The 14,095-nt window shown below is 39.4% G+C and overlaps 1 protein-coding gene across 1 annotated transcript in view; it reads right to left on the minus strand.

Moving 5' to 3' along the window:
- The window catches only part of PKHD1 (PKHD1 ciliary IPT domain containing fibrocystin/polyductin), a 236,301-nt gene that overhangs the window by 68,591 nt on the left and 153,615 nt on the right, over positions 1–14,095 (minus strand). The window contains 6 exon segments of the mRNA XM_054514344.1: positions 746–908; positions 2,235–3,113; positions 3,460–3,612; positions 5,432–5,586; positions 8,957–9,044; positions 9,668–9,781. Of these exon segments, the coding sequence (XP_054370319.1) occupies positions 746–908; positions 2,235–3,113; positions 3,460–3,612; positions 5,432–5,586; positions 8,957–9,044; positions 9,668–9,781 (1,552 nt within the window).

Raw genomic sequence — 14,095 nt, forward strand, 5'->3', positions numbered from 1 at the left:
GTCCATGCTGGAATTTTTTTTTGCTACTTCAAGGCTTTCCTGACATAGCCTCTGCATCATGTTCAGTGACTGCAATAAATAAATAGGCATGTGGTTTCCATTGGATGTGGTATGTCTAAACCACTGCAACCAGCAGTGACTTAAGGTTACAGATGAAGTTCTCCCCTCCCTCCTCAACACTCACAGATGATATTCTCCCTGGGCAGGAGCAGTTCTGGCAATCATTTGACATCTCACAGCCTGCCTGGTACTGATCAACATTTCTGATGTGATCTCGCAGGCACAAATCAAGCCACGCTTCCCCGACCAAAAGGACATTCCCTGTCTCAGGGTTTTTTTTCCTGGAGGTCCTGACATTTTCTGAAGCCTGAGGCTGAGAAGTCAGAGATGCTCAGGATGGGGGTTTTGGAAATGGGATATGTGAGGCTTGTTTTGCTACACAAATGTCAGGAAAAAAAGAAATCCAAGAGGATTCATCCGGAGATGCACCTTGATGGAATTCAAAACTCAAATTAAAAAAGATTGCCCTAAACTAAATTTGATGGTGTTTTTCCATTTTTTTCTCTATATTTGAGTTTTTCTGTGCATGTTTGCTTGATGTCAGAGCTTGTTCATTTTTGTCAGACAGGAGCAATACAAAAGCAGATATGAGAGGAGGATAGTTCCAAAGCTGTAGGTGTTTGGGTTTTTTTTTTGTTTTGTTTTGTTTTTTTTAATAAAGATAGTTCAGAATGAAGCATTTTACCTCGTTGGATGAAAGTAGAACTTGTCCTTCTCACTGACATGTAACATCCTTGATGTCTCTGCTGTGATGAGAGGCATGATGCCTAAATGATCAGCATTTGACATGATACAGACATCCCTGTCTTCACTGAAGCAGCTCTGTGTAAAACCAGTAAAGGTGACTTCTGCCAGGGATTAAGAGAAGATCAAGCAAGGAAAAATGGTTAAAAGAGTGCCATAACTAGAGATAAGAAATTTGTTTTTTTTCATGTGATGTTTTCCATATTAACATGCCCCCCATATATATCTGTGCAAATTATTTTTAAATCAGACTAATAGCATTGTTCATAGATTTTCATGTGTCTTTAGAATACTCTGTAGCTACTTTATATCCTGAGTTGATACAAACCAAGTCACACCATAGGAAATGATATTGCAGAAACTGAGAGAGAAAACAAAAAGAAAGAATATGTAATATGTTTTCATTTGAATTAGTAAGAACCAGTTAAATAACAACCTGCCTTGGATGATTTTTCTACTTGCCAGAGATTAATATAAAACAAGCAGGGTGTGATGACACATACTTGGCTCTGTCACTTAACTCTGATGCAGCTCCAAAATCCATATTGTGCCATGAATTTTTTGTGAGACTCTGTGCAAGTCTATTTGTCTTCTTCGATCTCTCTTACTCCTCAGTAAAAAGGGGATAATGAATTTTCTTGCAAAAGTAAAGGGCAGTGAGGAGTAAAGACATGAAAAGCAATCAGGTATTTAGATCCCACCATTGCAATCAGCTATCAGGGCTCTGCTATATTCAAATATTGCTCTGGGGACTGAAAAATTCATTTGAAACAAAGATCCAAGATACCTAACAGACTTCTATTCCTCAAGTGCAAGCTCTTATACCAATAAAGGTCATAACTGCTTCTGTGAGTTGTAGTTCTCATGTTCTGTGACAATTCTATCCAAAGTGTGATATTCATTTCTCAGATTTGGTATCTTTATTTAGGTAGAGGCATCTCTGTGGGTCAGAGAGATGAATCAATTTGAAAAGTAACACAGAAGGAAGGTATGTGTGGGGTAGAATCTATGGGTTAGCACGAGACATTTTTATCATGGAATCACAGAATCCAAGAATGGTTTGAATTGGAAAGGACCTTAAATATCATCTCGTTCCACTCCTCTGCTATGGGCAGGGACATCTTCCACCATCCCAGGCTGATTCAAGCCCCATCCAACCCAACCCTCAATATCTCCAGGGATGGGGCAGCCACAGCTTCTAGGGGCAACAATTATCCTGCAGTAGACTTAGGAAGCAAAAAATATCAAATAATATGTTTTTCTTAATTAAACTGTATCAAGTTGTAGAAGAACTGTGCTATCAATTTCACTGAGACTCTGATTTCTCCAACAGTCCATCTGTGGGAGGCTAAAACCTCAATTGGAAAAAATGAAATGAGTAAAGAAAAGCAGTGACAGAACAGTCTGGCCAGTGGAGGCAGAAGACCAACCTTTCAGCTTCATGATTCCCAGGGCTTTTGGACAATGCCCAGTTTTGTGCCAGGGATGCTCTGGCCTTTGGCTGGGAGCGGTGCTAAACGTGGGCCATAAAATCCCAACATGGCCTCTTAGAGGGTAACGTGGGGGTCGGTCCTGGGCTGTTGGATCAGCTGAGTGAGGCTGGATCCTGTCTCTGAGGCAGTCAAAAGTTGAGCTTGTTGCAACAATGATGGAGTTTTTAAGTTCTATGAATTTTTTCCCTGTGTAGCATTGCTCAGTGTAGGTACAGTGCACCATTGCCAGGAGTCCCACAGTGTTGTCCACCAGCACGACATTTTCCACAATAACGCTGCCTCCAAGGTGGAGCATGACACCATAGTCATAATTCTTCCAGGATAGAAAACCTGTGATTCTAGTGCAGGTCTGATATCCATCTTCCTGGTACAGGTGAACGCCGTGGAGACTCGAATGGGCCACATTTCCACTGCAACATTCTCCAGCTAGTGAACACTCCTGGCCCCTGACATGGAAGCCAATCCTCTCGGATCCTGCCACAGCATTGCCATGAAGGGAGACACTGGTGGCCAGGTTCACCTTGATGCCAGCAACCCAGTTTAATGAACCTGCTGGCTGCCTGCTCAGAATAACAAGGCTCCTGATGAGAGAGTGATTTTTCCCTTCCAAATCAATGCCAGGTCCAGTGGTGTTGAACACCACATTATCATGCAACAAGATCCCACTGCTCTCAACTGCTTTAATGCCAGCTCCACAGCTGCCACCAATGCTGGATGACACCACTGAGGACCCCTGGGATACGTTCCTGAATTCAATGGCAGAAAGCTGAGGAGGCCCAAAATTAAAAAATTGAACATTTAAGAGTTGAAGAGCACCTGCAATGAGAGAAATTGAGTGAAATGAACATTTGTATTACATAAGAACAGGTAAGGACAACCACGTTAACACAGTCAGATGTAGAACAGCAGGTACTTTGTCAGTGTATTGTTGTGATGAGTGTTTGTTAATAAATATATACAAACACACAGTAAAACCTTACAAAGCACACAGCACCCCTTCCTAAAATAGCTTCCATATTTATGAGTTTTTAGTGGCGCTCATGTTTCATACTTGCTGACAGTCAGTTTGTTCTGACTTTCATGTGAATGGATTCACATGTTGCTGCACCTCTTTCTTGGGCAAAACCAGTGTGCTTGCTGAGGACAGGTGAATCTCAGCTACCTTCAAACTCCATCCCACTGGAGTCTGTGAAGTGTCCCACCAGCATCCTCCCAGCACAAGCCACATCTGACCGGATCTGCACGTTCCGTGTGAGGAGCCCAACCTCCGCGGCCAAAGGGATGGTTCTTCCATCTTCTGTGTCATGGGGACGCCCTGGGGAGTTTCAAGAAAGCAAATGTGATAAGTGTCTATCATAGCTATTAGCCAGTGCTTTGAGGGACACAAATCCTGACAGCTCCTCTGCAGAATCTGCACTGACATTCAGGTGTGTTTCACCCCCAGCACAATCTGCGTGCGTCGACACAAAACCAGAAAGGCCACCTGCCCATCAAATATTCACTGTGTGCTAATTTTTTACCAAGATATCTTGTTTTTTAGAACAAGAAGGTGCTAAACCTTTCCCCTGAGGTGTGCAGGTGCCAAAGCAATGAACAGGTTCACACTTCATTTTTTCCAAGCTCTCTGTGCTGGAGTTACTCTTCAGCACACTGCAGAGTTGATCTCCATGAATTTTCCTCAGGATCAGACTAATGTCAATGCCAAAACCCTTTTTGCTACAGAGTCTTGCTTGTGTGTGCTTTCTAAGAGGATTTTAAAACATTTTTCCAGTGCCTTTCTGAAGGAGACTTTTGCTCAAGTTTATGCAGCTGTCTAGCTTGGATTAATCTCAGGTGATTTTAGACACGTGCAGATGTGATTTAGTTTTCCAGACTGGTTTTATGCATGGCAGAGAGCAATAGGCAAATCTCAAGTGCAATTTCTTGTGTATTTTATATACCTGCTTTAGGGGCAGATAAAATACGAGTGAGAAGTATGTATTATATGTATTTTTCTGCTTTAATTATCCAGGGAGCTGAGAGTGACTGGTTCATGTGTGAACATTTCCTGCAAGTATCTACATTTGCCAAGGTGAAACTCGGTATTTACCCATTAATTTTTCCATCAGTACTTTTTTTTTTTCAGCTGTATCTAACAACTGCTGCATTACTCAATTTCCCCTCATGATACATTAATTATATCTACATCAGCTAAAAAGAAAGGCCTAAAATGCATAAACTACTGGAAATAAAGTTGAGATGTTCTATGCTTTGAGCTGCACATTTTGTTTGAAAAATGCAATTGTCATAAAAAACCGTGCCATGCAGGCTACTGTTGATTAATTGCAGAACTGTGGATAATTGCAGAACAGAGCTCAGTTCCAAGAGAAGCTTTGATTACTGGCTCAGACATTTAAACATTCACCATTTAAAACATGATATTTCTGGATCTTTTTATCCATTACACTAATTTCTGGGCCTACTGGCTGGAATAAAGATCAAATTTAAAAAATATGGATGTGCACAAGAAAAATCCTTAGTTTGGAGGTTCAGAATTTGAACTGTTAATGAAATTCTTTTGCTTTTGTTAAATAGATGGTAATAAATTTACTATATAGGCTGAAATAAAAGTAAATATGTATTAACGCTGCATCCATTTTTCCACAAAAATATAGATCCCATGCATTCTACACAGAAAATAGCAGATTTTATGTTTATTTCGATATTAATTTATAAATACATTGTTTTCATACCATGGAATTGATAAAATTTTGTATTTTAAACTTTATGAATATGATTATTTTTGAATTTGAAAAAAAGTATGGGGTTTAATTATTTTTCAGGGTTTTGACATACCATAGAAATTGTAGAAAGGGCCTAAAATCCTACATTTCTTTTTTCCTTTAAAGAGGAAAAATTACTTTCTCTGTCTGTGAACCATCTCAACTTGAAACACCAGAAAGTTTTCCCAAACAATTCAGCAGTGAATTGATTATATTCACAGAAATTCATGTTAGAATCAGCAAGCTAAAAAAGTATATGGTGAAAGAAATGGAGACAGCAGAAGGAAGTAGAATTGATCCTGTTGAGATATGAAATGGAAAGTCAATACTTCAGAAGAAAACTCTCAAAAAAGGGAAAGAAAAATTCCTTACCAATGTGCCTGTGCAGAAGATGTTGATGAAATCTTATATTATGGCCGTGGACTTCTTTAAGTGTAACTACTTCAGCTTGGTGGGCTTCATAGGAGGAAGAGCTGATCACAATATCCCCACCTTGATCCCAATCTACTTCATCCTCCACAAAAATCCTGTAACACCATGATATAAACTTAATGTCATTACACTTACAAGAGTTAGGCTCACAAATTTCATTAAAAACGAACAGTTTTGCTCAGGGAGATCTGAAAAGAAAAAAAAAAAAAAGAAAAAAAACTCCACAGGCTATGCTGTAGGAAAAGCCCCTTTAGGGCTTTTTGCAAAAACAGATGTCTGAAATATGTGGGAGGAAATTAATCCTGAAGCATCTACTTCACACCATTGATTAACAACATATACAGTTCCAGCACGGCATTTCAGAGCTCAAGCTGCCTCCAAAAGACATATCAGACCATTTTTGGTGCCAGGAATATTCTGCAGAGCTGAAAGTCAGCTTTGGATTTAGACAACAACCATGTGCAGGGTCATGGGCTGTCTGCACTTGGCATCTAAGCTTCCACCAGAGCTTGTTGGTGCAGTCAGTAGTAGGTGAAAAGCAATTCACTTCTCTGGATTGGGCACTTTGAGCAGGATTTGATTCCTTAAACAAGAGCACCTCTTGCTATCTGAGATACCCCAGGGTGTCTAAAACATCAGCCAGAAGATGTGACAGGACACAGGACTGGCTCCTGAAGTGTTCCTGGAGACAAATGTGCAGCCATGGAAGGACCCCAAAAACATCTCAAAAGTGCCGAAAGACACCTCAAATGGGCCCAAACCATCTGTTCAGAACCTGAATCCTGCCCTTAGCAGCTCAACATCCTCTAGGCACCATCACTTAAAACCTTATTGAACATTGCATGCGAGCCCTGCATTTATTTGTTTTAATCTTGAACTGAAGATCCCCTTTTACAGTCAAAGTTGCATTAGAAGTTCAGGGGATTTTTAGCTTCACATAAGGAAAATAAAAGTGCTTAGTGACAGCAAAATGCGTAATGATCAGAGTTAATCTCTATTTGATAAACACCTTGTCCTGTGACAGGGTGACTGCTGCTGGCCAGGTGATGATCTAAACTCCTCAGGGAATTATTGAGGAAAAAGGGCACTGAGTGAATTCAGACAATGCTTCACATGCAGGATAGAGTAACAGAAGGGCAGAGAGAAAGGAGATTCCTCAAGGGATGCTGTCAAGTTTTTCCAGAGTCTCTTTTCCCAATATTTTTCAAAGATGAGTAGGTTCCAGATGAGCCGTACAGTATACAATACCTGTGAATATTCAGTAGAGAAATCCAACAAAAATTTATTAACTTTTTTTTTTAACTTTTTTTCTTTTTCTTTTTTTAGGAATCACTGCATCTCTTCTGAAATGGCAGGAAAGTCCTTCCTGTACTGATGAGCTGATTCATGCTGGAAAATGATATAGAGCAGCTCGTCTCCTTCAATAAAATCCACTTCCTTTAGCTTTCATTTTCCTTCAGCTTTCATATTCCAGCACTGCTTTACCTATTTCCTGTATCCAACCACATTAACTCTTAGCTGGCTTTTGGTAGATTTTTAATAAAAAATAGGGCATTGGTTTTGGTTGGTTTTTTTTTGGTTTTTTTTTTCCTTTCTTTTAACAACTGAAACAACTCTTTGTGCTGTATTTAATGTGCATGCATTAACTCCAAACACTTGTATCTTAGCACTTCATGATATTTCACATAAAATATCTGGGCAGTAACCCAGACCTAGCCTGGATCCATTTCATCCAAGTGTTTAACTGGCATGCTTCACTCAGAATCTGCTCACTCTGATCTCCCTTCTCAGTCAGGGAAGGAGAAGAATTTCCAGAGGGTGATTCTAAAGTTGCAGGGTTTGGATCAGGATCAGCTACACAGCAATTCCTAAACAATTAATCTGCACTGAACACACAGCTCTGAGAGAGCTCACAACAGATGAGTTCTACTGGTGAGGTCTTTGTGCTTCCACTGCTTATCTTTGCAATCATTTCCCTAAACGCTGACACGTCTACCCTGATGGGAACTCTTCCAATGAGGCTTTGTTAGGCCTGGCTGAAAGGCAGAAACAAGGAAGGAAACAAAGAAGGAAGGAAAGAAGGAAAGAAGGAAAGAAGGAAAGAAGGAAAGAAGGAAGGAAAGGAAACAAGAAAACAAGGAAGGAAAGAAGGAAAGAAGGAAAGAAACAAGGAAGGAAACAAGGAAGGAAACAAGGAAACAAGGAAGGAAACAAGGAAACAAGGAAGGAAACAAGGAAGGAAACAAGGAAGGAAACATGGAAGGAAGAAAGGAAACAAGGAAGGAAACAAGGAAGGAAACAAGGAAGGAAACAAGGAAGGAAACATGGAAGGAAGAAAGGAAACAAGGAAGGAAACATGGAAGAAGGGAAAGAAGGAAGGAAACAAGGAAGGAAGGAAGGAAACAAGGAAGGAAACAAGGAAGGAAACAAGGAAACAAGGAAGGAAACAAGGAAGGAAGGAAACAAGGAAACAAGGAAGGAAGGAAGGAAACAAGGAAGGAAGGAAGGAAACAAGGAAGGAAACAAGGAAACAAGGAAACAAGGAAACAAGGAAGGAAACAAGGAAGGAAGGAAACAAGGAAGGAAACAAGGAAGGAAGGAAACAAGGAAACAAGGAAACAAGGAAGGAAACAAGGAAACAAGGAAACAAGGAAACAAGGAAACAAGGAAACAAGGAAGGAAACAAGGAAACAAGGAAACAAGGAAACAAGGAAACAAGGAAGGAAACAAGGAAGGAAGGAAACAAGGAAGGAAGGAAACAAGGAAGGAAGGAAGGAAGGAAGGAAGGAAGGAAGGAAGGAAGGAAGGAAGGAAGGAAGGAAGGAAGGAAGGAAGGAAGGAAGGAAGGAAGGAAGGAAGGAAGGAAGGAAGGAAGGAAGGAAGGAAGGAAGGAAGGAAGGAAGGAAGGAAGGAAGGAAGGAAGGAAGGAAGGAAGGAAGGAAGGAAGGAAGGAAGGAAGGAAGGAAGGAAGGAAGGAAGGAAGGAAGGAAGGAAGGAAGGAAGGAAGGAAGGAAGGAAGGAAGGAAGGAAGGAAGGAAGGAAGGAAGGAAGGAAGGAAGGAAGGAAGGAAGGAAGGAAGGAAGGAAGGAAGGAAGGAAGGAAGGAAGGAAGGAAGGAAGGAAGGAAGGAAGGAAGGAAGGAAGGAAGGAAGGAAGGAAGGAAGGAAGGAAGGAAGGAAGGAAGGAAGGAAGGAAGGAAGGGAATTCTCAGCTTGATTCATTCTTGGAATTTTGATTTCTTTAGAATTAAAGTTAATTTCTGTTGGAAGGGACCTTAAAAATCATCAGCTTCCCCATCATGGTGCAATTTTCTGTTACCTAGGTTGTTTTTTTCTATCTAAACAGAATTCAAAGAGAGCCCATCACAAAGGGAAAGAATAATGCAACTCACAGGAATATTAAATACAAACCATAGCAACAGGAGCCAAAATTTAATATTTGAAAGCATATTTAGCCAAAATACCACCTTTCATTGCCAGGAGCAACATCAGTTCCCAGATGTGTCCAAGGCATCTTAGGATAAGCACTATAAATTTGCACCTGTCCATAAACTCCTGGGGAAAAAAAAAAGAAAGAACAGAAGGAGGATTTTAAAGGTTAAAGAAAAAGAGGCTTGAGAAGAACTGAAGAAATGACTAAATATACGGAAATCTTTATTAAAGTATGTTTCTATATTTTATCAGAAGTGTAAGAACAGCACAAAGACTTCACTCAAAATATAAAGTGAAGGATAAATAAGTCCTCAATAAAGTGAAATGACCATTGCATGTACAGGCAAGAGAGAGGATTTTACCACAGAAGTCTCATTGACACAAATTAGAATTAAAGGAATTGCAGACAACGATATCTACCATTAAAAAAAAAAATTCTAAGTAGAAAAATTAGGTAAAAACTCCAGGAATGAAAGGTACAAAAAAATATGTGGCTATTATTAATCTTTCTGGACTATGAACTTTTTTTCCCCCTCTGGAAAAGGGATCCAAAACCAGAGGACAAATCCAAAATACTGAAACTTTTCATAGAGATGATATGTCCCAGAAGATTAAATGTTAGCTGTAAAATTTGTGTACCTTTGTTTGAGGTTTATCTGTAGAACATAGTAACAGTCTCAACAGTGGTAGATTTGGATATTAATAAAAATTAGTTTCCTATGAAAAGTGGAATTCAGGTTTCATACCAATACTCCCTGGGTGCACATTTATATCCTCCAGACGATCGCAGTAAATCCCTTCAGAAGCCCGAAGAAGGAACAGCAGCTTTAAATCCCTTTCTAGGGGATGTTGCAAAGAACCTGCAATAAAGACAAAACAGCATCAAACCCACCACAAAAGTACCCATGTCTTCTGTGATGCTGAAAACGGGAGGGAAACTAGGGGAGGAATATGTGTGAATCTGATTTTAAAGAAATAACTAAATGGTTGGATTAATATTTCCTTTCTCAACCAGTTTTTGCCTTTTTGCTCCTTCACCAGTTAAAAGGTAACTGTACAGCAAGGATGAGAAAAATGGAAAGATTGAGGAAAAAAAAAATTAGGGAAAAAGAAAGTGCCCGAGAGATTTTGGTGATAAATCTGCACAGTAAACTATATTCCAACTTTGCCTTCATTTCTTTCACCAGGGGTAGTTTACAGTTTCAGAGGAAAATGGCCCAGCACTAAACAGATACTAAGGAGGAAAAAGTAGGACAGTTTTTGCCCTGGAGAAATGTATGCGGAGTCCAGTAAAGGAGTTCAACGTTCCTTTAAAATTAGAGATTAAATCAATTATGCAACAGAAAACTGCAGCAGATGTAGAACTAAAATATATATATATGTATCTGTACAAAATTAGCTGGCCTGTCATGTTCTTTTAATATTTAAAAATTACTAGTTTGGAAAAGAGAGCCGATTTTGTATCCTAAAGAAACACTTTGCTCTAAGAGCCTTTTTTTATTTAAGTGAAATCAATAAAACAATTAATTGTTCCCCACCAATGTCTGATGGATAACTGAGGATATTTAAATTCTCAGGTAAAAAGCAAACAGTACAAGACTTGCATGTTCCCCATCTAATATATCTCACACTAGTGAACACTTATATTCTCTGGGGACATGGATGGAATTATTTTTCAGTGTCCATTGTCCACCCAAACCAGGTTTGATTTCCTTGTTTAAACTCCCATAACTGTGTTTTGAATAGAGGAAAAGCAGGAATTAGGTTGTTTCCAAATAGGCTTTCACAATTTCTCATGTTTTTTACTCCTGGTTACAAAGCATTTACTTTTATAGTTAAGTCAGTTAAAACCATCTCATATATCCAATTCCCAGCTCAGTTTTAAAACCATTTTTAAGTAGGCTTCCAGACTTAACAATCACATACAAAGGATGGGAAATGGGGATTCTATAGCATGAACTGGAACTTCTCCCTCCTTTAAAAGATTTACATCTACATTTAGCTAAAAATCATAAATTTTAGTCCAAAAATGCACAACATATTAAGAAATTATACCTTTGTTCAAAAAAATCCCAAACCACACAAATAAAAAATACAGTCAGAGTGAGAAACAAAGGTCATAATAAAACTATTTATAATGGAAAATAAAATAAAATTTAAAAGGGAAGATAATATTCACAGAAATTCTTCAGTGACTGGAAACTGTAATTGGTAAATGACACAAAAGAACACAGTAGTCACCAATCAGTAGAAAAAAAATCTGCTTCTTTTAAGAATATCTAGAAGAAAAATAGGCTTAATACTTGCTTATTGCCATCAATAGTTCCATGAGTTTAAATCAATAGATTTTAGTAACTTGAATCCAAGTGCTAGCAGAGAGTTTTACAGGAAACCCGTTGGACTATTAAGGTGGACTCTTCAATAATTTTGGAATCACTCATGACGTCTGAAAGTCCTTGAAAAAAGCTAATATTGTGCCAATATTTCAAACAAAGATAAAAGTAAGAGCCCCAGGTAATTACAGGCCTGTCAACTTGACACTGATTCTGGGGGAAAAATAAATAAAAATGGAATGTCCAACTCTGAACACAATTAATAAATCATTAAAGGTGGATGATATAATTAATGCCAATCAACCTGCTTTTATAGGAAAAAAAGGTCCTGTGAAACTTCCTTGTTATCATCTCCTAATGAGATTACAGGTCTATTTGATAAAGATAATAGCTTTGATATCGTATAATTGGCTTCTCCAAGGCACTTGGCTTAGTAGCACAAACCTTTGTGATTAACAAGCTACACGAGTGCTGCAGGAACATGGCACACACTAATTTACAGTCTGAGTGACTGGAATGGGGACATGGACTCAGCCAGGTCTGGTCCTGCAAACCCTGTGGCATTCCATGTTTTATTAGGGACTCAAACTTGTGTGAGGATGCTGAAAGTAAGCAGATAAACTGACACAACTGGAGAGAACAATTACAAGGATGCTCTAGGAAAGTCAGCAGGAATTTAGAAGTGAAGAATTAGGAAAAAAGTGAAGAATGCTCTAGGGGACCCTGCTTAAGCAAGGTGGTTGGATAAGATGACCTTCAGTGATCCATTCCAACTTTATCCATTCTGTGATTTTCTAATATTGAACATAATAAGGCAAGAGGTCTTGAAAAAGTAAGAATCTCTCTGGGAATGAATGGGGAAGAATGAAAAACAAAGGGAAAAGCTGAATAAGGTCTCAGATACACACTAAGTCTAAATAGATTCCAGCAGAATGGCCTCTGAAAATGAAGATATGGAAGCAGCAGCGACTGCAGCTTACTCATAAGGGGACTCCAAAATAGTTGATTCACACAAGTCACCGGAGCTGGGTAAGTTTCAGAACATTATGAAGTAAGAGTCAATGAAATCACAGCTCTTGTAATAAGTAATTTTGTTGGCTACAGCAACTTGCCACAAACAACAGGAATCATGATTTCTGCAACACATAAGTGCAGGATCTGGGCTTTAAGTGTCCATCTTTGGACTTTGATTGTGAAAACTTCAGATTTCTTGTCCCACTTTTCTGTGGTGAGCAAATCCTACATAAGACCACACCAAACTGCCCAATTCCCCATCCTGCATGAGACGAGTGGAAATGGATCCCCTTTCATGCTCCTATTCCAGCTGGAAGCCCTGGCAATTTGATGAGCAACCTGATTGATCATAAAGTGAAATATTAATATGCTGCTGGCAGAGAGCCAGGAAAAAAGGATACTTGCAACCTGGAAATTACCAAAAGGTGGAAATGTCTGGTGAGATGTTCAGAAAAGGTCAGAAGGCACTAAAGACAGAGGCAGGGCTCTCTCAAATATGTGTTCTTCCAATTGCACTACACAGCGCAAAAAAACCCCAATCATTTATGATAATCCCGTGTTAATAAACAACCTGGTGTGTTAATAAATTCACCACTGATTCTGGGCCTGAAGAAGTGTGAGATGCAAATGTTGAGATTGTAACACAGATCTGTTAGCACAATGGTTTCAGGTTTATCCCCTGGAGAGGAGAAAACCTACTATGAGAAAAAAAGGAGGGAATAAACAGGAGAACAGAAATAAAGATGTGTTTTTCCTACCCAGATTTTAATTTATCCTGGACTGTGGTCTGGATCTAGTTTGTTGAGTTTTAAAAGCATTTTCCATTGTTTTCATATTTCAGTTCTATTCCAGATGTTCCTCCTGACAGATTTTTGCTGTATTGTTTGGGGTTTTGTGCCATAGCAAAACCCATTCAATTCTTTCCTAGAATAGTGGGTGTTTCCTCCCTTCTAGCCTTCTCTTTTTTTCACAACATAACACTCTGCAACAGCTGTTGCATATAAGAGCAACGAAATCTCTGAGCTAGATCTCTGCCCTTCACCTGGCAAACAGACTTTGCTGTGTATCTTGCTGGGACCATCTCCTCTATCTCTGCTTCCCTAATCCAAAACTTCTTGGACTCTAAGTACCCAGCTATTTTGAAAACTGTGTCATATTTTCACCAGAAAATCTGAGGAACTTTTATTCATGATCTACACACAGCTGGACAGCACCTACTGTTGGTTTTCTTCTGGAGCTTCCTTCAGGTGTTCAGGCTGCACTCTGGAAAGCAGCCTGGAATAGCAGCCAAACAAGGAGACCTCACTTGGTTGCCTCTTTCTGCCAGATGTACAGAAGATTTCAGGAGTCCTCAGCTCCACATCACCACAGCTGTGGAGTAGAAACCAACAGCCAGAAGTAGGGGTGAATGAGGAATAAGTGGTGAGACATGTAGGATGGGATCTGAGAGTCCCAGTGCCCTCCAAATCTTCTTTTGGATTGCAGATACCAGACAAGGATAAATGACTGAAAAGTGGGACTTTTAAGAAGAAGTTGCAGGCAGGGGGAGACACCTTAGGGTGCCCAGAAAGATAGGAAATCCTTATAATTAGACAACTGAACCACATTTTGAGTGATAATCAAATACCTACATTCAGGTTTTTTAATGTAGATTTTCTCTAGATACCTTTATCAACCAGTCCCCCTGACTTCAGGGGCTCCACTGGAAATATTGGATAGACCTTTACTGGAACAGCACTCATGTGCTGATGTCCACATTACACCTAAATTTGTATGTCTTGAACATTTGAACCAAATCCCTTCCCTACATGGAGCAATCAGTTAAAA

The sequence above is a fragment of the Molothrus ater genome, chromosome 3 (genome assembly GCF_012460135.2).
Source record: "Molothrus ater isolate BHLD 08-10-18 breed brown headed cowbird chromosome 3, BPBGC_Mater_1.1, whole genome shotgun sequence".
Taxonomy (NCBI): domain Eukaryota; kingdom Metazoa; phylum Chordata; class Aves; order Passeriformes; family Icteridae; genus Molothrus; species Molothrus ater.